Source organism: Anguilla anguilla, chromosome 6 (genome assembly GCF_013347855.1).
Source record: "Anguilla anguilla isolate fAngAng1 chromosome 6, fAngAng1.pri, whole genome shotgun sequence".
In the NCBI taxonomy this organism is placed as follows: Eukaryota; Metazoa; Chordata; class Actinopteri; order Anguilliformes; family Anguillidae; genus Anguilla; species Anguilla anguilla.
The window spans coordinates 5,194,409-5,220,971 of NC_049206.1; the positions used below are offsets into that span (position 1 = coordinate 5,194,409).

Genomic DNA, 26,563 nt, shown 5'->3' on the forward strand with positions numbered 1-26,563 from the left:
GTACATCCATTGTACTATGGTACATACCATTTTACTACCATATGTGTACTACAGTGCACTATGGTACATAAATGTTCAATGGTACATTCTGTGGAACTACCATAGTGCATACCGGAGTATATTATGGTACATTCATTTTCACCAGTACATACTGTAGAGCACTATGGTACATCCATTGTACCATGGTACATAACTCTAGTTCTACAATAGCGTGCACCATAATGAACAATGATACATTCAGTCTTAGTGTACCACGGTATATCATGGTAAAATTTCTTATGGTCTCAGTGTTGTGTACATCCATGTGTTTCAGGTGCTGCTGTCCTGCAGGGGAGGTTTGGCTGTGAGATCGAGCGAAACCCTGACTCTGGTGTAAGACTTATGAGGACCTTTGCTCAGTACGGATGGAATGGAGAAGACTTCCTGTCCTTCAGCCTCAGCAGGCTTCAGTGGGAGGCTTCAGCAGGATCTGCTGTCCCCATGAAGAGGAAGTGGAACAGGGACCAGGACATCACCATGGAAACTAATAACTACATAGAGCACACCTGTGTGATTCATCTGTTGGACAGTTTGTCTTTTGAAGCAGAGGAGAGCCAGGAGACAGGTTAGTACCATGGTCCCTTACAGAAATGGAACACATTGCTGTATAGTGAAGCAGAATATATTATCACAAAATAATTTAACAATATTTGGGGACATATTCAAATTGAGGTCCTGTAAATATGTGACTTTTTTTGTTGAATACAATGCTCATTTCACAGAAGTTTGTGTAATATACATGTGTACATATATGTGTGTGTATATATACACACACATTTACATAAAGGAAAATGTGGAGATGCATCTTTTTAAATACATGTTAGTGTTAAAATGATGCATCTGGGGTTCATTCCCCGACAGCGGTACTTCCGGCTTGGTCAGACGTTCCTTCGAACACAGTTGGCAGTGTTCGCGGGTGGGAAGCCGGTGAGGGTATGAATCCTGATCGTTGCATTAGCGACTCTTACTGGTTGGTCGGGGCGCCTGTTCAGCAGGGAGGGGATCTGGGGGAGATAGCGTGAACCTCCGCACGCGTTATGCTCTCCCAGTGAAACTCCTCGCTGTCAGGTGAAAAGAAGCGACTGGCGACTCCACATGTATTGGAGGAGGCATGTGCTAGTCTACACCCTCCCCAGACCGACAGAGGGTAGTGCATCAACCAGGACTGTGATACACACAAGGAATTAATATAACGACTAAATTGGGGAGAAAATGGCAAAAAAAGTGCATCTGCACATTTAAAAAATCAGTGAGCCAAAAGAAACCCAGGAGTACACCCGAAAATTAGTTTAAATGGATTTTAGATTTAAGCTTCCAAATATGTTTTTTCTTTTTCTTACTTTTTTTAAAACAAAGGATGGTACCTTACTTAAATTGTGACCTTTTTTCCATTTCAATGCAAGCTGCCTGAGCATTCAAATGTAGCCCTGCTAACGTGTTCACATACTCACATCAAAGTACACTGGTACTACATAGAATATAATTACTCTAAAATACACAAGAAAGAGGCTTTTCCTTGTGCACAAAAAACTTGCCTTTTCCTTTTTCCCCATTTCAGCTCAGCCCACAACTGCAGTATTCGCTAAGAGATCCCTGAACCCTGGGAAGGTTATTCTGACCTGCCTAGTTTCAGGATTTCACTGCAGAGACACAACGGTGGAGGTTTATCAGGATGATGACATCATCACTGAAGAAGATGGCCTTTTGTCCTCTGGGATCAGACCAAATGGGGATGGGACCTGCCAGCTGAGAAAGAGTTTGGACATCTCTAACAGCATTGAGGCATCGTATAGCTGTGAAGTCCAGTTCAGAAGTCTTAAGCAACTGGTCAAATGGGGTAAAACTGCTCACTGTGACCCGTTTCCTTTAATGCTGACTTGCAGAACCAGATCAAATTATTAGTGCTGTGGGAACAAAATGGTGACCCCTATTAAAGAGTGTGGCATGAACCGTCAGTGTGGCTGTCAAACTATAATATTGCTGCTTTTTGCCTTTGCAGATGGGAAGATATGGGGCCAGGCTGAACCAAAGCAAGACACTTACTACTGGTTTCTTGTGGTGCCACTGGTGTTTGTCATTGCTTTATCACTTGTGTTTCTCATTTGGATCCTGAGGCACAGATTGCGCACACAGGTAAGAAACCGGAGAAATTCACAATAGAATTATGTCCCTGTAGGAGCACTCCTAGCATCTTATCTTGTCTCTTACATTGAGGAGTACCATGTAATAATTGTATACATTTATATCAGTTCGAATTACCATAAAAATGACCATAAATGATATGTGCAGTAAGAGGAGAGGAGGCTGATGGGAATTCATCTTTGTTGATTCTTTCATTTATTTACTGACCAAAATGACAAGTAAGGAAAACAAATTCTGAAAACACAATTTCTCAGTGCAATATAGAAGGTTCCATTTGCAAAGATACTGCTCTTACTAAACTAGTTTTTTGTGATGGTTAAACATAAATGCCAAAATGCTGATTCCTAAAGGGTTATGTTCACTTTCTTTACATTGTAGGCTGTGCAAAAAAAGATATACGAATGGACCAGACCATTTTTTGATGCACCAGAGGAACCCAGATCAGCAACTTCTTCAGGATTCAATGGAGAAAATCAACACCAGCCATCCAACACATGCAGCGGATCTTTTGAATTGACTGTGCAAATTTAGCAATCCTTCTGTATAAATGATGCAATGTAAATGCTGTGTAAATAATCTGTGTAAATAGTTGTGCAGGTTGCTCTGGATAAGAGCGCCTGCTAAAATGGCTGTAATGTAATGTTCTTCCTCCTATTTTGACTTACGTTAGGTCAGAATAATGTTCACTGTATGAACTGAACTGTCATTGGCTATAAATAAGTGTACGAAATGAGGATTGTATTTTATCGAACCTGTGTTCTGTAGCTGTTGCAATGATCATCCTATGCACTCTTGTATGTCACTTTGGATAAAAGCTTCTGCTAAATAAATGTAACGTAATGTAAAGTGGCTCTTAGAGAGGGTACCATAGCTAAAATACCCCAGGGTTCTCCCCTAAGAGTGTAACTGAGGCAGTGCAGTGCAGCCCTCTGTTCCCTCACTGAAGTCTAATTACAGTCAATCAGCTGGCCGATGACACTGCTATATTTCTTCAAAATAAATTCCAGATTATAATAAATTGATAAATGCTTTTTATTTTTTTTTACTCTTCATCAGTGTTTAATATATATATATATATATATATATAGTAAAAATGTGGTTGGTTTTACTTAATGTATAAAAACATTTGATTGTTTAGCTTTGAATGTCTATATATATACATGGAGTCCCACCTCCAGTTTTTTACATAAATGACATTCTCTGCATGCAGTCTTCCCACAGAGTTCTGCTCCCTTGATTTGCTTTACAGTTCGTTTCTGATCTTGCTCATTTCCATAGTCTCAACCACTTTTGTGATAACAATAAATTAGTTTGAAAAGTGTCATAATACAATGGGTTTTTTTTTTTTTTAATTTAAAAAATCAGAATAAGCTACATTGCACTAAGAAGGAATTATGAATATTCAGATTTCTAGTCGGAGAATAGTTTTCAAGAAGGACAAAACAATCAAGTTCATTAAACTCCAGCAGCTTAGGAAAAAGGAGACATACAGTGTCACATTTTATTTCAATGTTTATTCAAGTAACCCATGATTTTCACTAGTTTATAATAAGATGAGATTGATTCACTCATGCAGCACAAAGTGATAATATGGGTACTAAAGGCAACATGGTGGCAAGGCATTGAGTATAAAATATCTTTGTCCTCGGTAATAGTACATTTAAAGACAAGCAAGTAAGCAAGTAAGATGGAAATTTGCATTTGAAAAGGTTTCTTGGTTTTCTGAGTTGTTTTGATCACGATAACCCTGAGTGGTTTCCTTTGTTCCATTCGCCCAGTTCTTCGTCACGTACAATCAATAAACAACTTGATTGTCTGATCCAGCAGCAGTGGTCAAGTGTGCAGATACGGATCGAGCACCGACAGGATTTATACCGCTCACAGAAGTTCTGTGGAATTGCCACTCAGAAAGAAGGACGTGCTCGCCATCTGCTGGCCACGTTGAGATTAGCATGTTCCACTGATGTATTTATTTCCTGTGAAATCAAAAAATGGCCTACTGGAATTTGAACACATGAAAACCTAAAATTGTATGAGAACCTGAGGTGCAATGGGTCTGGGGTACAAAAACTATTCTAAAGTTATTCGGGAAGAATAGGGAAACGTGTACTGGCTGGCAAGTGTACAGATTAAACATTAAACAAGTGTTCATACATTTCTAACACAATACCAGTGGCACTAGTGCAAGGATTTGGATTTGTCACATAGGAAAACAAGTTTATCTTGAACACTTTGATTAGAAAACAGTACTTATATTGCAAACATTTGTCAGATATGAAAATCATAAAGATTCCATCTTCACACAAAAACTGTGAAACAAAGGGTAACACTTTTTTTTTTTAATTTACCAAAAAATAAAAACACTGAAATAAATGATACAAACAGAAATATAACAAACCATCTGCAAATATTTTCTACCTCTCAAATCCTAATGTGTATAAACATTTTAATAAAACAATACATTTTATAAATACTTTAAAATTTCAAATAAATTACACATTTTAGAAATTCCTTCAACTTGAAAAGTCAGGACAGAGGGTGACAGGAACTGGCCAGTGTCATAGGTGTCTGTGGGCTGGCTTGCAGCTGAAAGGGCACTTCATGGCACTTGCTCCCTGGCAGCGCTGAAGTTGAGCCAGGAGAGAGCGCTACTGTCTGCAACTGGCGAGTCAAAGAGTCGCTCCTCACACTGTTTGTCTTCAGATCTTCCGTGTCAACTGGAGACAACCAGTGCAAGGCAGGTAGGGATGAGGAGGCCAGCGGCACCCTGTGGGGAGCGTCCCAACCAGAAAGCATTTGGCCGAGGCAATTTTGTTCTCCCTAAAAAGGGTCGAAAGGCTAAGACCCAGATGCCAGAGGGGCCCACAGTTGGTCTGTCCTTCTTCTCATTGTTGTTGATTGGCCTTCCAGCTGCACGGTCTCTATGGAGACGCTGCAGTCCAGTCGTACCTAATTGCACTTTACAATGATCGCCCTCTTTTGGCATCAAGACGATGAATCCGCTCGGCTGGGTTTCATTAAATCTGGGCTCCATCGGCACGTCAAATAACTACTGAAATTGAGTCCTTTGTGCGCTGGTTTGCCTACAATGGAAAGAAAGGGAACGTAACACTTCAGAAATCAGCAAGTAGGCATCATGCTTGCCCTTCACAAAAAAACTCACTGGTTTAGCACCAGCAGTATATCTCTGCAAATGGAATGCTTCTATATTGCACTTTTCTTTTTGGTCAGTAAATAAATGGAAGAATCAACAAAGATGAATTCCCATCAGCCTCCTCTCCTCTTACTGCACATATCATTTATGGTCATTTTTATGGCAATTCGGACCGATATAAATGTATACAATTTTCCCAAGGTACCCCTCAATGTAAGAGACAAGATAAGACGCCAGGAATGTTCCATAATTCCATGGAGATTTTCTCCTGTTTCTCACCTGTGTGCACCACCTGTAGATTACTCCCAGTATGAAAATGAAAAATCCTTCAAATGGTACCATAAGTAACCAGTAGTGATGTCTCCTGTTGTAGCCTTGTCTTGGTGCAGCCAAGTCCCATATCACCCCATCTGAGAAGGCAAAAAATCAGCAATATTATAGTTTGACAGCCACACTGATGGTTCATGCCACACTCTTTTATAGGGGTCACCATTTTATTCCCACAGCACTAATAATTTCATCTGGTTTTGCAAGCCAGAATTAATGAAAATGGGTCACAGTGAGCAGTTTTACCCCATTTGACCAGTCGTTTAAGACTTCCGAACAGGACTTCACAGCTATACGATGCCTCAATGCTGTTAGAGATGTCCAAACTCTTTCTCAGCTGGCAGGTCCCATCCCCGTTTGGTCTGATCCCAGAGGACAAAAGGCCATCTTCTTCAGTGATGATGTCATCATCCCGATAAACCTCAACCGTTGTGTTACTGCAGTGAAATCCTGAAACTAGGCAGGTCAGAATAACCTTCCCAGGGTTCAGGGATCTCTTAGCGAATACTGCAGCTGTGGGCTGAGCTGAAATGGGGGAAATGGAAAAGGCAACTTTTTTGGTGCACAAGGAAAGGCCTCTTGTGTATGTTCAAGTAATGAGGCGTACCATTGTACTTTGGATGTGAAAATGTGTACAGGATGACAAGTCTGTATTCAGGCATACATGTTCAGGCAGGTTGCATTGAAATGGGAACAGGGAAACGACATATTATTTTACAGTGTATCTGTTCTGAAAATGTTGTTTTCCTGAGTAAATCCCCATTGACATATAAGATCACATTTTAAGTAAGGTACCATCCTTTCTTTAATAAATTCTTTGCACCTTTTTTTACGTTATAAGATGTGTGAACCCCTTAGCGAAATGAAACATACTGCTATATACTGGAATTATGTGCCTTTTTGTTTTTTTAGGAAAATGCATACACGCACACACATATCGCAATGACAGGAGCAAATTTGAATAGTTCCCAAAACATCGACATATTCTGACAACTTGATAATATATTCTATTTTCCCACTATACTGCAGTGTGTTCCATTTCTGTAAGGGACCATGGTACCAACCTGTCTCCTGGCTCTCCTTTGCTTCAAAAGAAAAACTTCTCTCCAGGTGATATACACTGATGAAATCTATGTAGTCCTTAGTTTCCACAGTGATGTTCCGGTCCCTGTTCCACTTCCTTGTAATGGGGACAGCAGATCCTGCTGAAGCCTCCCACTGAAGCCTGCTGAGGTTCAAGGACAGGAAGTCTTCTCCGTTCCATCCATACTGAGCAAAGGTCCTCCTAAGTCTTGCACCAGAGTCAGGGTTTAGCTCGATCTCACAGCCAAACCTCCCCTGCAGGACGGCAGCACCTGAAACACATGGATGTACAGGTCGTAATCCTCCGCTTGTTGAGCGCACACTACTAGACGTTGCACTGCCCCAAACCCGTCACGAGCTGCGTGGTTTGAAAGAACACGACGCTTAAAATTTCAATGCTTTTCCCTTTGATATTCGAGGATGATTGCTAGCCACACTGGCTAAACCTGACAGTCTCAGTGAATTAATTAATAAGTTGTATGAATAGATAATAAATACAGATACATAGGCTGTCGAAAATATTACGACAAGGATGTCGTCATACACTACTGTTGGCCACGCCTACACAGACAGAGGGCAATTGGCTTACTCTGAAAATCGGGGCAGGGAAAACGGGGTAGGCTATGACTCAGGAAGAACAGATGACAGGATTACATGACAGCCAGCCCTCCTGTAACCAGTCTATAGTTCACACTCTCGCTGTGTGGTGTAAATATTTCACTCAAGGCTATTCGTTGATAACTAATGGACAGGGTGGATATAGTTTTTGAAGTTGTTTTGTAAAATGTTTCGCATTTATAGCATTTTACTGTTTTCGGACATTGTTTGGCGCACGGTGTCAGGTACGTATTGACGCTTTTCATGCCTTTCGAAATAAGCAAAATTTCGACTATTTTCTTTTTATTGTTCTTAGTTAAAACACATTATGTATTGGTTTGATTGCGCTACGTGCTTTGCTGGTGCAGATACTTATTGTCTAGCAGATAATGTAGCCTAGGTTTTCCGCTTAGGCTACTCGCACTTCCACAAGTTTGGTCGGTCGTGTCTCATGTAGCTACGCAGTCAGGAACATTTCACAGACATTACGGTCTGGACTTCGACGACAAGCTAGCTTTTAGCAAAACCAGTTTGTGAAGCAAATAGAAGCATGTGCCCCTTACTTCTACGTAAAACTTCTCCGATGGTATTATTCTGAAACTCTGTTAATGATTGTTAGATTACATATTTTTTACAATCTGAAAACGTCTGAAAGTCGTTGGAATCTGATTGGCCACCCCAAGTCTCCCAAACCGCAAACTTCCATGCTCCACACTACCGTGCTCCGGAATACGCACTCCAGGCCATGCTTGGGACTACGCCAGAGACTGTAAAAGCCACTGACTATGAAGTCCTGTTTGTATTTATTTAGTTTTAGGTAAGTAAGAATTATATATACAATTACAATAATCTAAAGCGTGTGTATTAATATGCTCGCGTGTATTAATAGGCTAAGCATTGTACATTTTAATACATAGGCTGTGTCCCAAACCGCATACTTCCATGCTCCGAGTGCACATAGCGAGCATGCCGCCATCTTGGAGTGCGAGTCCAAACCGAAGTTCGGTAGTGCGGAGCACGGATAAAGTACCCGGATGCGCACTCCATTTGATCAAAATTTGAAGTGTGCATCCATGCATGCTCCGACTGGGAAAAATACCATAATTCCTTTCGCGAGAACGGCCAAAAACAACGGTAATGGCGGATGACAGTCTAGTGTAGGCTACTCTCTCGGATTGGAAACTGAAATCATGTCATAGGAAAATGGTAAACAGGAGTTGGTGTATAAATAAAGTGGTACAGTGTTAATGAATAACGCAATATGTAAAGTATCAGTTGTTTTTATTAGTTTAAAGATATGTACTTTTAACGAGTGTAACGAGCTATATTGAATACATCGGTGCTAATCGTCGGGTCCCGTCTTGAATTATAAACTGCCGTTTTATTCTCGCCACTGCCCATCTTTTCATTTAATTTGAAATACACCCCTTGCCTATGGAGTAGCCACCACAAACATGACCGGCTCCATAAATGTTGCCTAACTGAGTACCCAGCGCGAAAGTATACAGCGCGAAAATAATGAAAAAACAGACACGACTGTTTACAATGAAATGGCAACTTTATTATGGGGTTGACAGTACACTGAAAGCTATCCAAACTGCAATTAATATTTTCCAAGCTATCGTTGCCTTCCACTGCTCTTCTGACAGCAAATAGGAGAATTCAATTGAAGTGGCTAGCTCGCAAAAAGTTGCTGATATTAGCCTACTGGTTAGTCTAGATCATAATATTTCAGTAGCCTACTACTACTCAGTGTGAGCATCTACCGACCGGGTTCGTTCGGTAGACAGAAAAACATCAGATTTTCAACTGTAGTCTATGTAAAATAGGCGGAATCATAGGCTGTGTCCCAAACCGCATACTTCCATGCTCCGAGTGCACATAGCGAGCATGCCGCCATCTTGGAGTGCGAGTCCAAACCGAAGTTCGGTAGTGCGGAGCACGGATAAAGTACCCGGATGCGCACTCCATTTGATCAAAATTTGAAGTGTGCATCCGTGCATGCTCCGACTGGGAAAAATACCATAATTCCTTTCGCGAGAACGGCCAAAAACAACGGTAATGGCGGATGACAGTCTAGTGTAGGCTACTCTCTCGGATTGGAAACTGAAATCATGTCATAGGAAAATGGTAAACAGGAGTTGGTGTATAAATAAAGTGGTACAGTGTTAATGAATAACGCAATATGTAAAGTATCAGTTGTTTTTATTAGTTTAAAGATATGTACTTTTAACGAGTGTAACGAGCTATATTGAATACATCGGTGCTAATCGTCGGGTCCCGTCTTGAATTATAAACTGCCGTTTTATTCTCGCCACTGCCCATCTTTTCATTTAATTTGAAATACACCCCTTGCCTATGGAGTAGCCACCACAAACATGACCGGCTCCATAAATGTTGCCTAACTGAGTACCCAGCGCGAAAGTATACAGCGCGAAAATAATGAAAAAACAGACACGACTGTTTACAATGAAATGGCAACTTTATTATGGGGTTGACAGTACACTGAAAGCTATCCAAACTGCAATTAATATTTTCCAAGCTATCGTTGCCTTCCACTGCTCTTCTGACAGCAAATAGGAGAATTCAATTGAAGTGGCTAGCTCGCAAAAAGTTGCTGATATTAGCCTACTGGTTAGTCTAGATCATAATATTTCAGTAGCCTACTACTACTCAGTGTGAGCATCTACCGACCGGGTTCGTTCGGTAGACAGAAAAACATCAGATTTTCAACTGTAGTCTATGTAAAATAGGCGGAATCATAGGCTGTGTCCCAAACCGCATACTTCCATGCTCCGAGTGCACATAGTTATCAGTGCTCTCTGTTGTGCACTAAAGGTACTGCAGCCTCCACTTGGTTGAATTCTACCCAAGCCATAATAGGCCTATTTCACAAGATGGCGAGCAAAACCGGATGTGTGGATACTGTTTCCGGTTACCGGTGCTACGGACGCAAGTCCATTTCTGACAGCGAAAAATTGAGCCTAAACAGCGACGTGTTCTCACAGTCCCTAATAGCTCTGCCAAAGTTCACTATGTCCGATGTTATCCGCATTGTCGAAGCATTGCCAGTGAACGTTAAGCCAGGGGTGTCAAACTCAAATACACAGTGGGCCAAAATTTAAAACTTGAACAAAGTCGCGGGCCAACATTGAACAAATGAACCTTTTAATATGGACCCAAACAAGTTTTGCTTTAACATTGAATATGGAACAAGCAACGCTTATTACTATACAATATATAACAATAGTGCAGACATGCAAAATCGAATTTCAAATAAAAAAACACATCAATGGCATTAATTTATTAAATGAAATTTAAATAAAAATCGTATGCCTCTTTTCTATTTGCAGCCTTCTGATTTAAATATCAAAATAAACTTTTTCCACAGGCTAATAATTTTAAAAATAAAACAACAATAATAAATCAATCAACCATTCAAGCCCATGCCTTGGAGTAGCAAGAAAAAATGCATAAAGAAAAGGTTAATTATTGCTCAGTTTGCTACACACTGATCTAATCTGATTTGCCCAAGCCAGATACCTGGCATCTCTTCTTGGATGCTAGTTCACCAATGCCTGGGCTCAGGCTCTGAGCTGAGGAAATCCTCAGTATCGAGCGAAGGTGTTCATCAGTCAGGCGTCTCCTGTGAGATGTTTTAGTCATCTTCATCGAGGAGAAAAGTTGCTCACATAGATAAGTGCTGCCGAACATGGAGAGCATCTGAGCAGCTGAGATGTCACACAGAAAGGCCAGCTCACACAGAAACTTTTGCTCCCGGAGCTCTGCTGTGTCCTTCCTTTGCTTTCCAGAAACTGACATTACTGCGGAGGACTGAGCTACAGTAGGGGCTACAATCTGTGGTCACTGGGGTGGGAGGTGGCGTCTCCGACCACGGTCCACCTGTGCGAAGTCAGAAAATGCAGGCATCCCATTTTGTAGTGGTTTCATTATAGCGTGTGCTATTTACAGCTGCACTAGACGACCATAAAATAATCCTCCTCTGAAGTTTTGCGGTACCCGAGTCATTTTTACTATTTCCTTTAGCCCACTTAACCAAATAATAGTTGGCAGAAAGCGTAATCAGCTAACGCTTATTTGCTATATGTGGTAGTCCAGTAGCCTATGCTAAAACAGTTCGCAACTTCGGCTACCAAGCCATTTGACTAGCTAGCTAACCCTAACCGGCAAATATTCCATCTGTCAAACGTGTTTGACGGCTTGTCAGTCGTGTACATTCCGTAAATGTCTACCTGGGCTATGCTGCACGAATGTGACAAAGCTAGAAGCTAGCAAGAAAATAATAATTAGAAATTCAATGTACATTATTTTTGTCTTTATGCAACAGGTGGAAAAATTGCTCTTCAAAGTGCGTTGTCATATTTACACGCCTGTAAATCAGTTATTAAAATACTTGGTAGATTTGTTAATCACCGCTGACAGTGTTCATTTTTATTCGGTAAAAAGTGACTTGCGAACGATCGGTCAGCTAGCGTCACCCAGCAAGTAAACACCACAAACGGCGATGGAGTAGTTGCAGTTAATGGCTCATTAACTGATTGTGGCGAAAACCTACGACGATAACTTGCTTGGTTAACAGCAGGTCTACCAGACAGTTATATGAAAATTAGCCTAGTCAAATCACCAGTAGCCTACAAATCTCTGATTGATTGACCATCAGTGCAGTCGATGTTCTTCCCCTGTAGTTCATATTGCTAATGCGTGAGCTAACCATGGATAGCTTACCTAGCTCACTGGCAAGCTGATATGCTAGCTAAGCATATTCGTTTTGCCGAGAAACATAAATTGAAGATAACTGAACATAATTGTATTATTAATGTCATACATATAACGTGATTACATGACACAGTACAGTCACGGATGGAAATTAAACTCCGTAAACATTTGATCGTATATTTTAAAACTTAACGGCAGACAGTCAGCTAGCCTCAAGTTCGTTCTGCAATCGTTCGTTCAGGTTGATGGGCTTTTCCGCACCGGACTGTCAATCACATAGTAAAAATCACAAGACCGCTTAACTCTATGGTTTTGGCTCCAAATCGAGAACATGGCCGCGCCGCCATTGAGCTTCAAAACGTGTTTTACAGACCCACGGAGAGGCAATGGGTGACGTCACAGTATCTTTGTCCATATTTTTTACAGTCTCTGAGCAAGGCACGCAGTAATGGCGGCGCTGCTTTACTTCCGGGTTTCGCCGGATTTGTCTATAATACTGGCGGGCCAGCTCTAGTAGTCATTTGGGATTGCATCGCGGGCCAAATATAATTACACTGCGGGCCAAATTTGGCCCGCGGGCCAGAGTTTGACACCCATGCGTTAAGCGGTCTAAACTAGACAATGGCTATAAATTCTTTTTTGAGAAGTTTATATTCGGTTATGAAGGAAAGTATAACGTTAGCTCTGGTTCGCCAGAAAGCTAAATAGCTAGCTTGCTAACCACAGCAAGTTAGCCGATTAAAGAGATATTTCACTTCGACATAACAAATTATTTTCTGGAGGCGACTCCATTGTGTTTTCGTAGCGTGAAGCAACATCTGCTGTCCGTTAACAGCGTCTCTGTTCCTCTCGGTTGTCCCGAAAATGAATGAATTCAGGGAACCTGACAGCTGTGAGGAAAAGCGATTCTGTTAACGTTGACGGTCAGCAGGGGAGGCAAAGCTGTGTAAGTACAATGTCTTAGGCTCCACAAAATTACTTATGTTATACCGAAGTGAAAAATCTCTGAACTAAGTTTTGTACTACCGTTACTATTTTGTGACGTTGTTTGTGCTGTACTTGTTCTAATTAAGATTTATATTGCTTGTCAAATCGCCTGTGTAATGCCGGTGTTCAGTTCACTACCGAGCTGTTTGTTTCATCGCTGATAAAAACTACCCACACATTTTTAAATCAGCTGATAGGCTATATCTTAAGTAGGCTTGTCGCGATGTCCGTCAATACATTTTGTAATTGCAATTAACAACTAAAATAAACGTGCATCTGCAGTTTCAACATTGAACATCCAAATATGTGCTTGCTAACAAGCTAGCTGGCTAAAACGTAATTTGCTAATCATAACATAAAATATAGCTAGATAACTGATTTTATGACATTCTTGAGTAACAAGTACCACATGACAAATTGCGTTAGTTCTCAATGAATGATAATAAAATAAAATAAAATAAAATAAAAAACAACGGAGTTGGTAGGGGACTCAGACATTTAGACCCAAATGTATGTGAGGAGAAAAGTTTAATATCGAGTGTAATCTTATTCACAAAGCAGTAGCGAACTAGCTAGCTATCGTAATGGGTTAGTTTATGTTAGTTTGCAACATTATGACAGTCATGCTACCTAGCAAGTTTTTTTCTTATTTTGGAGTACATCTGTGGGAAAGCTGTGAAAGGGCAAATAAATTATTTTTCGAATTGATACACAGGGGAACGCTACAAAACAAAAAGCTCTTCGTCGCTGCCATTGTTTTGGTGGCTGTTAAGATAACCGGAAATGAGAGACCCCTACATCCGGTTTACATACCCGGAAATGTGAAATAGGCCTATTCGTTTTCGTTTTCGTTTTTTGGGAGTATATTTTGATATGAGGTTAACATGGAGGGAGCATATTAGATATGTTGTTAGTAGATGTGATAAATGTCATGAGGTGTGTTGCAGGATTGGAGTGGGGAGCTGATATAGCATCTCTGAAATATATTTATGTAGCCTTAATTAGATCAAGATTAGACTATGGAAGTATCGTATATGGATCAGCAGCAAAATCTGTGCTGGCGGACCTAGATGTTATACAAACTTGGGCTTTACAAGTGTGTTTAGGAGCAGTTGAAACTTCCCCAGTGTGTGCACTCCAAGTGGAAGCAGGTGAAATGCCACTGTGGTTGCGTCGGAAACAGCTGGTGGCTAACTACTGGGTTAATCTAAGGGGGCATGGAGATAGTCATCCAACAAAAAGGGTACTGCAGACAAGCTGGGAGAAGGAGAGGATGGAAAAATCAAGTTTTGGATGGGCAGGAGATCAAGTGGCAAGAGATATGAGAGTATATGATAAAGAGTTTGGCGAAACTGGTGTGTGGCCTGTTAGACCTGTCTGGGAGTTAGAAAGTGTGGGGGTAGATCTGGAATTACTTAAGATTAAGCACAGTAATAAGAATGCTGACTTAGTTAGTGAATATTATAACTATAGGGACTGTAAGTATAAAGGCAGTGTTCTGATTTTTACAGATGGATCAAAGGATCCGCAGACAGATGCGACAGGGGCTGCAGTTGCTGTGCCTAGTTACCAAGTGGGAATTAGCAAGAGAACATCGGATTGTTTAAGTGTGTATGCTGTTGAATTGTTTGCCATATTGATAGCATTAGAATGGGCTGAATGGGGTAGGGTTCGCAAAATAGTAATATGTAGTGATTCTGTGTCGGCCATTGCAAGTATTAAGACAGGTACAGCCAGAAATCACCAGGATCTGCTGTATGAAATCTTGTTTGCCAATTCAAGAGTGGTTAAGCAAGGGAAAAATGTTACATTCATGTGGGTCCCAGCACATTCAGATATCCCGGGAAACGTGAGAGCAGATACGTTGGCAAAAGAAGCAGTCAAAAAGGGAAGTGTTGAAATCAATATCAAGTTATCAAAATCAGAGGGAAAGGGCATTGTGTGGGGAAATATCAATAAAGAATGGCAGCAGCACTGGGATCAGGAGAGAAGGGGGAGACATTTACATCTGATACAAAATAGAGTAGGCAGTGTAAGAAAGAGGGGAGGAAACAGAAGAGAGGAGGTTGTAATATCAAGATTAAGAATAGGACACAGCAATTTACGCAGCACACTTCATGTTATAGGTAAACATCCAACCAGTCTTTGTGAAATCTGTCAGGTACCAGAAACTAGAACACGTTGTCATTAACTGCAATAAATATAGGTCGGAAAGGAAGGATATGATGGAGGAGATGGGGAGACTGGGGATAACAGGAGCAGGATTGAGGAATGTACTGGAGTGTGGTGCTAGGGGAGGAGATGTTTTATTAACTACCTTCGGGGAACGGGACTGTTAATGAAAGTGTGACAGTCAATAAGCTGTAGGAGTTGACTTACTCCGAGAGATGGCAGTAATGCAACTTTCAAGGATGCAAGCTGCCGGTAAACAACACCGAAGAAGAAGAATAGGCGCAATTCAGGGAATGGACGAAGTCGCCAGTAGGCGGTAGCTAGGAGTAGGTAGCTGACTACTGCGGCCACTGGTTGTCGGGTGAAGCGGATTTTTTGAAACAGGGAAAACGGTGGTTTGGAAGTGCGGCGCGGTGCGAAGTTTTGAATTTGTTTGCTTCTTACTGGTTTGCTGGATTAAACTGATTGATTGTTGGATTTGGTAATCGGTAGTCGGTCGAGTGAGGAGTAAAGGGTGAGAGTGTCGGCCGATGGCCTGTATAGGTCCGGTAGCGAGACTCTCACACTGCTTCTCGTTGACTGTGGTAACATGGCGGGGAAGGAGGTAGATGAAGACAGCTATAACAGCATGGAGTTGAATGAGGAGGAGGGGTATGGGGGTGGATGGGAACAGGTGGGGAAGGGAGGTGGGCGTCGGACGGCTAAGAGGAAGAAAAAGAGTGACGGTAATCTAGGAGAAACAGAGAGTGAGGGATGGGAGGATGAGGCAAGGAGTTCAAAGACAGGATCCCTTAATGTTGTGGTGAGGTTTGAGGGAGAAGGTGGAGTGAAGAAAACTGACCCGCTTAGACTCACATATTTAATCAGAGCAGGTGTAGTAGGTGAAGTCAAGTATGCGAGAGTGCTAGGGGATGGTAACTTGCTAATTGAATGTAACTCTGAGAACCAAGTAGAAAAGGCGAGAATGCTACTGTGTATAGGAAAAGTTAAAGTCGCAAAACAGTGAAAGTTGGAGAGCCGAGTTTCAATGGGTGTAAGGGGGTGATAACAGGGATCCCCCTTAGTGTCAGTATGAAGGAGTTAGCGGAAAACTTGAAAGTGCGTAACAGTAAAGTTAAAAATGTTAGAAGAATGACAAGAGGAGCTGAGAAAAAAGATACAGAAACAGTGCTGATTGAGTTTGATGCCAAAGATATCCCAAAATAAATTTTTTTGGATTTGTTAAATATAATGTGAGGGAATTTGTCCCAAAACCAATGAGATGTTTCAATTGCCAGGAGTTTGGGCACATAGCTAAGGTGTGCAAGGGCAAGAGAAGATGTGCAAGGTGCGGTGGTGATCATGAATATGGAAAGTGTGGGTCAGGTATAAAACCGAAATGCTGTAACTGTGGAGGCGAACATAGTGTTGTGTGCTGGGGATGTGAAGCAATGAAGCGTGAGGTTGCAGTACAGAAGGTTAGAACAAAAGAGAAAGTATCTTATGCCGAGGCAGCTAAGATGACTGGACAGGAGAAACTGAATGACAAGCAGGGGGGAGGGAAAGAGCAAACGGCGGCAAGTATAATACAAGAGGTGGAAAAGAAGTTGTTGATAGAGAAAAAGAAACTGGTGACGTTTATAGCGGGAGTTATAAATGCAACTGCGGATGTAAATTCAAAAACGGAAAGAATCCAGATTATTGTTAAAGCAGCTGTGCATCACCTGGATATAAGAGGGTTAAAATGGGAGGAAGTCAGGGAGGAGTTAAGTGCTCAGGCAAGTCAAGAAACACAATGTATTGGGTTAGTAGTAGTAATGTTAATTCTCCAATGGAACGCAAGAAGCTTGATTGCTAATGGCCAGGATTTTAAAAAGTTCATTTATAGTCAGAAGGAAAAACCAGACCTGCTGTTTATCCAGGAGTCATGGTTAAAACCAAGTTTAGATTTTATAATAAATGGATACATGGCAATCAGGTGGGACAGGAAGGATGGGGCAGGAGGGGGTTGTGTCACCTTTGTGAAGGAGGGCATTCCTTATAGAAATATTTATATTGGAAATGAGTTGGAGTGTGTGGTTATTGTAGTGTGGGCAGAAAGGAAGAACCTGGTGGTTATAAATTTCTATAATCCATGCAGGAAATTAGAACGCAGACTGGAAGACATAGAAGGATTAAATAGAGGAAGCATTGTGTGGTGTGGAGACTTCAATGCACATAATACGTTATGGGGGAGTGATAAAACAGATTACAATGGGCAGGTAGTGGAAGAGTTGTTGGATGGAAAACACCTTGTCTGTATTAATGATGGCAGAAACACAAGGATAGATGTGAACACTGGAAAGGAGTGTAATAGATCTGACGTTAGTAACCAATACCTTAGCGCCATTGTGTGAATGGGATGTGTATCAGGAAGGGACCATAGATAGTGACCATTATCCAATATACAGTAAAATAAATATAGTAATGGCACAGAACACAGAGAACACAGGTGGTAAATGGATTTTTGGAAATGCTAAATGGGGAAATTTCATGACTGAAAGTGATAAACATCTATAACAGATTAGCGACAATATGTGTATAGAGATGAGTAACTGCAAAATATTGCAGGGTATAATGGCAGCTGCAATAAGTTGTATTCCTAAATGTACAGGTAGGACAAAGAGGAAATTAGTACCTTGGTGGGATGATAAGTGCAAACAAGCAGTAAAGAGTAGGAACAAGGCATTTAAACTGGTCAAAAGATCCCATAATTTTCAGCATTTGGTCCAGTACAAAAAAGCACAGGCAATGGTTAAGAAAACGATAAGACAGACAAAGAGGTCATATTGGAGGAAGTTCTGTGGGTCAATTGGGAACACCACTCAGATAGGAGAAGTTTGGGGAATGATAAAGAAAATGGGAGGAGATAGGAGGGAATGGAACTACCCTGTCCTGAGCACCGGAAATGAAGTGGCGATAACCAATAAAGAAAAGGCTGAATTACTTTTAAAAACTTTTGTTACAGTACACAGTTCCTATAATCTGAATGAGGAAGGAAAGCAAGGCAGGGAAAAAAACAAAGCTGGAAACATGGAGAAAGAATACCAGTGGAAATGAACTAGATGTCCCATTTACTGTTGGAGAGATGAAGAGGGCATTAGCCAAAACAGGAATGAGTGCACCGGGAAAAGATGGAATAAGCTATATAATGATTAAACATTTAAGTGAAGGAGGATTAAATAAATTGCTGATGTTATTCAATAAAGTGTGGAAGGAGGGGCGAGTCCCTATGAGCTGGAAGGAAGCGATTATAATTCCAATCAGAAAGCCTGGGAAAGATCCTAGTAAGCCAGGAAACTACAGACCCATTGCTTTAATGTCACATATATGTAAACTAATGGAACGGATGGTTAATGAGAGGCTCATGCACTTTTTGGAGAAAGGGGGACTGATGGCTGCATATCAGAGTGGATTTAGGAGAGGCAGGAACACAATGGATCCAGTTCTGTGTTTAGAGGATGAGATAAGAAAAGCCCAGGTGAATAAAGAGATTGCGGCTGCAGTATTTTTCGATGTGGAAAAAGCTTATGATATGCTATGGAAAGAAGGGTTGTTAATCAAGCTTCATAAAATGGGAATTGAGGGAAACATCTTCAATTGGATTAGGGATTTTCTAAGTGATAGGTCAGTTCAGGTCAAGATAGGGTCAGAGGTCTCAGGTAAACACGTTGTAGAAAATGGTACGCCCCAGGGGAGTGTTGTAAGTCCTACTTTATTTTCAGTCATGATAAATGATATATTTGAAAGTATACCGGTAGGCATGGGAAGGTCTCTGTTTGCAGATGATGGGGCTTTATGGAAGAGGGGAGGGAACCTAGAACATATAGTTAAGAAATTACAAGAAGGGATAAATCAAGTGGAAAGATGGGGAATAGAATGGGGTTTTTAATTTTCTGTGGAAAAAACAAAAATTATGTTCTTCACAAGTAAGAAAATCAGGGAAGCAAGGAATCTGAAGTTATACGGAAGTAACCTAGAGAGAGTAGAATGCGTTCGTTTCTTGGGAGTACATTTTGATCCCAGACTAACATGGAAAGAGCATATAAGAAGCATAGTGGAAAAAAGTAAGAAAGTCATTAATGTTATGAGATGTCTTGCTGGGCTGGAGTGGGGAGCTGATATAGCGTCATTGAAGTATATATATATGTAGTGCTAATCCGGGCAAGAATTGATTATGGTAGTGTGGTGTATGGCTCAGCAGCCAAGACTGTGCTGTCAGACCTGGATGTTGTGCAGGCTCGTAATGCCTCTCTAGATTCGTAGGAAACAGTTGATGGCCAATTACTGGATAAATCTAAGGGGACACACAGAAAGTCATCCAACTAAGAGGGTATTGGAGGCTAGTTGGGAGAGGGAAAAAGCACAAAAAACAAGCTTTGGATGGGTAGGCAAGGACGTTGCAGAACAAATGCAAATTCATGAAATTGAATTTTGTCCAACTGTGTTGTGGCCTGTGAGACCAGTCTGGATGTTGCAAAATGCTTATGTGGACATGGAACTATTGAATATAAAGCTCAGAAATAAAACAGCAGATTTAGTTCAGGAATATTACATGCATAGGGACAGGAATTACAATGACTATTTACAGATTTTTACAGATGGGTCAAAGGATCCAATAAGAGAGGTGACAGGGGCTGCAGTGGTGATTCCCAGTCACCAGACTGGAATCAGTAAGAGAACGTGAGATTATTTGAGCATATATGCTGTTGAGCTAATTGCAGTTCTGTTAGGATTAGAGTGGGTGGAAGGAGTGACGGCAAATAATATACTCATCTGTAGTGACTCTGTATCAGCATTGTCAAGCATTAAAACAGGATCAGGAAGTAATCACCAAGACATATTATATGAACTGTTGTTTAATAATTCAAGGATAACTAATCAAGGGAAAAACATAAAGTTCATGTGGGTACCAGCACATTCAGGAATCCAGGGAAATGAAAAAGCAGATAAGTTGGCGAAGGAGGCGGTCAGGAGAGAGTATGTGGACCTTAATGTTAAACTTTCAAAATCAGAGAGGAAAAGCATAGTTTGGAGGGGAGTAATCAAACAATGGTAACAACATTGGGATAGTGAAACAAAAGGAATACATTTATATAAAATACAAAATAAAGTAGGAATGGCAAGAAACAGTGGAACTGATAGAAGAGAGCAAGTAATCATAAGTAGATTAAGAATTGGTCACAGCAAGTTGAATGGCACACTATTTATTATAGGAAAAAATCTAACTGGCTATTGCGAACAGTGCCAGGAATTAGAAACAGTGGAGCATGTCCTGATTGAATGTAGGAGGTATGAGCAAGAAAGAAGGGTAATGTTTACAGGATTACAGAGACTAGGAGTGGAGGCAAGGTTTACAGATCTGCTTGAGTGTGGGGACACGGTGGAGGGAAAGAAGGTGATATTTAGTTTTGAGGGCAACTGGAATAAGTAACAGGATATAAGAGATCCAGACAGCAATACATGGTTAGATCCAGAAGGAGGCGGTAATGCAACTAAAAAGGATGCCAACTGCCGTAAAACACCAAAGAAGAAGAAGAAGAAGGCACAATTCAGTCTTAAACCTGAGAGGCAGTAATGTGCTTGAGTAGTGTCTTGCCTGCCAAAAACCCAGAGAAGATGATTTGGAGCAGAGCAGTAGCTGAGCAGCAGCCAACTACACACGTGTGTGTCTCATGAAGAAGTCTCCTCATCGGATTCCCGGCTGTCTCGCTACTTGTCGCATGTCGCTCCTGAAAGATGAGTATACTTTGTATGGTGCCACTCTAATGTGTTGTGATTGGATGTCTGTTTATCTTTTACATTAAACTTTAAACACAGGAATGTAAGACACTAATGTTGGTAATTAAAGTACGTATGGGTAGTGTGTAGTGGGGACAAAAATGGTAAATTAATGCTATTCTGACGCGTGCGTGCGTGTGTGCTCGTACTTCATGCCACCCCTGCATAAGTCAGTGCTCCACTTGGGCCACCCCAGTCAAAAAAGTCTGGACACGCCACTGCGCTTGGACCCTGAAGGTTAAACTGATTAACACTACCACAACGAGAATGGCAACAACGCAGTCTATGGAAAAATACAAGCAGTAGTTAAGACAGTTAATGCACCTAAGTCACCTACGAAACAGCTGCCTAGTTACAACCCTAAGCTTACAGTCATTCACAGGGGGGTAGGGAGGGATGGGGAGAGGTGCAGCCTGAAGAGGTGAGTCTTCAGTCGTCGCTTGAAATGGGTCAGTGTCTCAGCTGTTCTGACCTCCACGGGGAGGTCATTCCACCGTCGTGGGGCCAGAACAGACAGGAGACGTGTTCTGGAAGTGCAGGTGCGAAGAGGGGGAGGTGCCAGGCGTCCTGAGGTAGCAGAACGGAGGGATCTGGCTGGCATGTAGGGTTTGAATATCTTGTGGAGGTATGCTGGGGCTGATCCCTTGACTGCCTGGTATGCTAGGACCAATGTTTTAAATTTGATGCAAGCTATAACAGGCAGCCAGTGGAGGGTAGTGAGCAGGGGAGTGACGTGGGAGTGTCTGGGGAGGTTGAAGACCAGACGAGCCGCAGCATTCTGGATGAGCTGCAGGGGTCTGGTGGCAGATGCCGGTAGTCCAGCCAGAAGAGAGTTGCAGTAGTCCAGGCGGGATAGAACCATTGCTTGGACCAGGAGCTGGGTTGAGTAGGTGGTGAGAAAGGGGCGGATTCTCCGGATGTTATACAGGAAAAATCTGTAAGCCCGGCTTACTGCTGCGATGTTCTTGCACAATGCATGCACAATGGAGGGTGTTACACTCTCTCCAGTCCTGAAGTACGCGCTCTAAGCTACCCTACCGAGTGTTAATACGGTTAATAGGCTACCCGTCTCTTTTCCTCCCGAAGTGTGTGCAGGAAAGGGAGGAACCGAGATAGTGTGAGAGTTGACTGTGACCCCGTGCGCATACTACCGTGGGTCGCGTGGCTGTAGTTTTGAAGTTGTGCTGTGAAGTGCGAGTCGTTAAATGATTAGCATTCATTACATTTAATTCGTTTTTGAGATTGTTTGATCCACTATGTCAGGTACAAATTGACGTTTTCATCTGATCCATTTTAGTTTTGCTTTGAGTTAGGGTAGACTACAGTGGTGGTGGTAACTAAGTAGCCTACATGTACTTCGTTACTGTACAAGTAGGATATTGGCGACTTTGCACTTGTGCTGAGTATAAACAATATTAGCAGCTTTCACTTTCTACTCCACTACATTGATAAAGAAACGTATGTGCTTTTTACTCAAATAGCCTACATTTCTATTGACAACACACTAGTTACATTTCGTACGGTTGGTCGTCAGCCAGATTTTCTCGGTATTGGATCGAGGTGAAGTTGGTTTCAAGTTGGATATTACATTACATTACAGGCATTTAGCAGACGCTCTTATCCAGAGCGACTTACACAACTTTTACATAGCATTTTTACATTGTATCCATTTATACAGCTGGATATATACTGAAGCAATGCAGGTTAAGTACCTTGCTCAAGGGTACAACGGCAGTGTCCTTACCCGGGAATCGAACCTGCGACCTTTCGGTTACAAGTCTAGTTCCTTACCCACTGTGCTACACTCCGGATATTGAACAGATATTCGGACACCCAGTCTCGCCGACCCTTTCCCGCTTTGTCCCGGGGTTTAGAGAGACAATGCAACGGTCTTTACAACCTTGGATATTCAGACATTCAGACGGATATTCAGACACCCAGTCTCGTATCGTTTTATATCCCCGACTGTTCCCTGCTTTCCGCTTAGCCAATGGAAGTGGTTAGGGACCGTCAACAAATTACAGGTTACAAATTCTTTCAATTTCAATAGCTCCTAGACAAAAGGACCTAGATACTTCAAACCACTTTTAAATTGTTCACAAACAATAGACACAGGTTGCACAGCCTTTGCTTTGTCCATTTTCTTTTCATGCTATTTTATATGAATTTTTCAAAGTTTGGAAATTCAATAGTTTTTTGGTCACATGACCTACACACCCCAAATCACTAAATATGTCAGTGTGGTGTCTAGGGGGCTCAGTAGTAACTGGATGATTTCCTCAGATGTAACACTTCTCCTAGGCAGTTATGTTGACCAGCACACGGGGGTTCCCAAATTTATACTGGGCCAAAAAACCAGAGATTTTTTACTTCCCAAAATGGAAAATGGAGCAAAGTTTTTACTATTTCATGTAATGTCATCAGTAATACCAAAACCTTAAAAATGTAAGTCTGTGTTTTAAAAAATACATATATATTTTTATTTTTGCAGTTGCCAGATAGGGTCAAAATGTTCTGTCCTGGATCAGGGATGCTTTGGGTCGAACATCATATTTGGTACTTTGTGACATCTGTCTTTCCCCGTGTCTCTGTCTTCCAGTTAGTCACTCCCTTCTAGGTACCTACACTGCAGTGAATTCTGATGAGTTCACTTGTGTCCTGTGGCTCGATGGGGAAGCAGTCGACTCCTACAGTAGCAATGGCATGGACAGCGTGCCCCGTAGAAACTGGATGCGTGAAGGAAGAGGCCGTTCTCTGTGGAAGTCTGTCAAACAGCGTAATATGGAGCACTGGAACAGAGGCAGAACTGACATCTTAAAAGAATACACAGGACTTAACATGTCTGGTAAGGGAGTGCCAAATACTAGCTTTTTGTAAATTATTATTTAAAAAACAATCTGCCATACCTCTGTTTAAAGTTTCAAGAGACCACCATGCAGTACATGGAGGTAACCACCCATAGTACATTTTACTATGGTGCTGTACTGTGGTACTTGTGCCATGGTACAACTATGTTACGTGTACCATTGTATTTTGACAGTATCACGGCACGTTGTATAATAGTTGTACCATGGTATGTACCTCTGAATGGTACATCCATTGTACTATGGTACATACCATTTTACTACCATCCCGTGGAACTACAATAGTGTGTACCGTAGTATATTATTGTACATTCATTTTCACCAGTACGTACTGTAGAGCACTATGGCACATCCATTGTACCATGGTACATAACTGTAGTTCTACAATAGCGTGCACCATAATGAACTATGATACATTCAGTCTTAGTGTACCGTGGTATATCATGGCAAAATTTCTTATGGTCTCAGCGTTGAGTGCATCCATGTGTTTCAGGTGCTGCTGTCCTGCAGGGGAGGTTTGGCTGTGAGATTGAGCTAAACCCTGACTCTGTAAGTCGTACGAGGACCTTTGCTCAGTATGGATGGAACGGAGAAGACTTCCTGTCCTTCAACCTCAGCAGGCTTCAGTGGGAGGCTTCAGCAGGATCTGCTGTCCCCATGAAGAGGAAGTGGAACAGGGACCAGGACATCACCATGGAAACTAAGAAATACATGGAGGACATCTGTGTGATTGATCTGTTGGACAGTTTGTCTTTTGAAGCAGAGGAGAGCCAGGAGACAGGTTAGTACCATGGTCCCTTACAGAAATGGAACACACTGCATTATAGTGAAGCAGAATATATTATCACAATATCACAACATAATTTAACAATATGTGGGGAAATATTCAAATTGAGCTGCTTAATGTTGGGAACAAAGACATGTTGAGACTCACATAGTAAATATGTGACTTTTTTTGTTGAGAATACAATGGTCATTTCACAGAAGTTTATGTAATATACATGTGTACGTATATATGTGTGTATATATACACACACATTTACATAAAGGAATATGTGGAGATGCATGTTTTTAAACTCATGTTAGTGTTAAAAAGCTGCATCTGGGGTTCATTCCCCGGCAGCGGTACTTCCGGCTTGGTCAGACGTTCCTACGAACACAATTGGCAGTGTTCGCGGGTGGGAAGCCGGTGAGGGTATGAATCCTGATCGTTGCATTAGCGACTCCTGCTGGTCGGTCGGGGCGCCTGTTTAGCAGGGAGGGGATCTGGGGGAGATAGCGTGAACCTCCACGTGCGTTACGCTCGCCCAGTGAAACTCCTCGCTGTCAGGTGAAAATGAAGCGGCTGGCGACTCCACATGTATCGGAGGAGGCATGTGCTAGTCTACACCCTCCCCAGACCGCCTGAGGGTAGCGCATCGACCAGGACTGTGATACACACAGGGAATTGGTATAATGGGGAGAAAATGGCAAAAAAGTTCATCTGCACATTTAAAAAATCGGTGAGCCAAAAGAAACCCAGGAGTACACCTGAAAATGAGTTTAAATGGATTTTAGATTTAAGCTTCAAAATATTTGTTTTTTCTTACTTTTTTTAAAACAAAGGATGGTACCTCACTTAAATTGTGACCCTTTTTCCATTTCAATGCAAGCTGCCTGAGCATTCAAATGTAGCCCTGCTAACGTGTTCACATACTCACATCAAAGTACACTAGTACTACATAGAATATAATTACTCTAAAACACACAAGAAAGAGGCTTTTCCTTGTGCGCCAAAAAACTTGCCTTTTCTCTTTTTTTCCCCATTTCAGCTCAGCCCACAACTGCAGTATTCGCTAAGAGATACTGGGACCCTGAGAAGGTTATTCTGACCTGCCTAGTTTCAGGATTTCACTGCAGAGACATGACGGTGGAGGTTTATCGGGATGATGACATCATCACTGAAGAAGACGGCCTTTTGTCTTCTTGGATCAGACCAAACGGGGATGGGACCTGCCAGCTGAGAAAGAGTCTGGACATCTCTAACAGCATTGAGGCATCGTATAGCTGTGAAGTCCAGTTCAGAAGTCTTAAACAACTGGTCAAATGGGGTAAAACTGCTCACTGTGACCCGTTTCCATTAATGCTGACTTGCAGAACCAGATCAAATTATTAGTGCTGTGGGAACAAAATGGTGACCCCTATAAAAGAGTGTGGCATGAACCGTCAGTGTGACTCTCAAACTATAATATTGCTGCTTTTTGCCTTTGCAGATGGGAAGATATGGGACCGGGCTGAGCTAAAACAAAACAATGAGACTGGACATTATTACCACCAGTTGCTTTGGGATGTACTTTCTTTTGTCATTGGTTTCTCACCTGTGTTTTCACATGTCATACATTACATGACACTGAGGCACAGATGGCACACACAGGTGAGGAATGAGAAATTCACTTTGGATTTAAGTCCCTGTAGGAGCACTCCTAGCATCTTATCTTGTCTCTTACATTGAGGAGTACCATGTAATAATTGTATACATTTATATTAGTTCTAATTACCATAAAAATGACCATAAATTATATGTGCAGTTAGAGGAGAGAAGGCTGCTGGTGTTAAACCAGTGAATTTTATGTATTTATTTGTGAAAAGTTAGCATGGATGCCCATTTGCTGATTCCTAAGGA

General features: G+C 41.7%; 2 protein-coding genes and 1 long non-coding RNA gene across 3 annotated transcripts in view; 2 read left to right on the top strand and 1 right to left on the bottom strand.

The window, feature by feature from the left end:
• LOC118229610 overlaps nucleotides 1-7,021 on the bottom strand; it is a 71,823-nt gene extending 64,802 nt beyond the window's left edge. Inside the window, exons 1-2 of the long non-coding RNA XR_004765695.1 lie at nucleotides 6,727-7,021; nucleotides 5,909-6,187 (exon numbers count right to left, since the gene is read on the bottom strand). This is a non-coding gene — a long non-coding RNA (uncharacterized LOC118229610). The remainder of the gene's footprint in view (nucleotides 1-5,908; nucleotides 6,188-6,726) is intronic.
• Nucleotides 1-26,563, top strand: part of LOC118229583 (major histocompatibility complex class I-related gene protein-like) — an 81,023-nt gene that overhangs the window by 54,161 nt on the left and 299 nt on the right. The window contains exons 3-7 of the mRNA XM_035421661.1: nucleotides 314-604; nucleotides 23,637-23,882; nucleotides 24,395-24,682; nucleotides 25,713-25,991; nucleotides 26,154-26,314. Of these exons, the coding sequence (XP_035277552.1) occupies nucleotides 314-604; nucleotides 23,637-23,882; nucleotides 24,395-24,682; nucleotides 25,713-25,991; nucleotides 26,154-26,314 (1,265 nt within the window). The remainder of the gene's footprint in view (nucleotides 1-313; nucleotides 605-23,636; nucleotides 23,883-24,394; nucleotides 24,683-25,712; nucleotides 25,992-26,153; nucleotides 26,315-26,563) is intronic.
• Nucleotides 16,424-20,869, top strand: LOC118229593. The gene is made up of 2 exons (XM_035421688.1): nucleotides 16,424-17,630; nucleotides 19,100-20,869. The coding sequence occupies exon 1, from the start codon at nucleotides 16,495-16,497 to the stop codon at nucleotides 17,611-17,613; it is 1,119 nt and encodes a 372-aa protein (XP_035277579.1). The 5' UTR covers nucleotides 16,424-16,494; the 3' UTR covers nucleotides 17,614-17,630; nucleotides 19,100-20,869.

Coding starts and splice junctions, on each gene's coding strand:
- LOC118229593 (XM_035421688.1), top strand. CDS start 16,495: ATGAGATGTTTCAATTGCCAGGAGTTTGGGCACATAGCTAAGGTGTGC.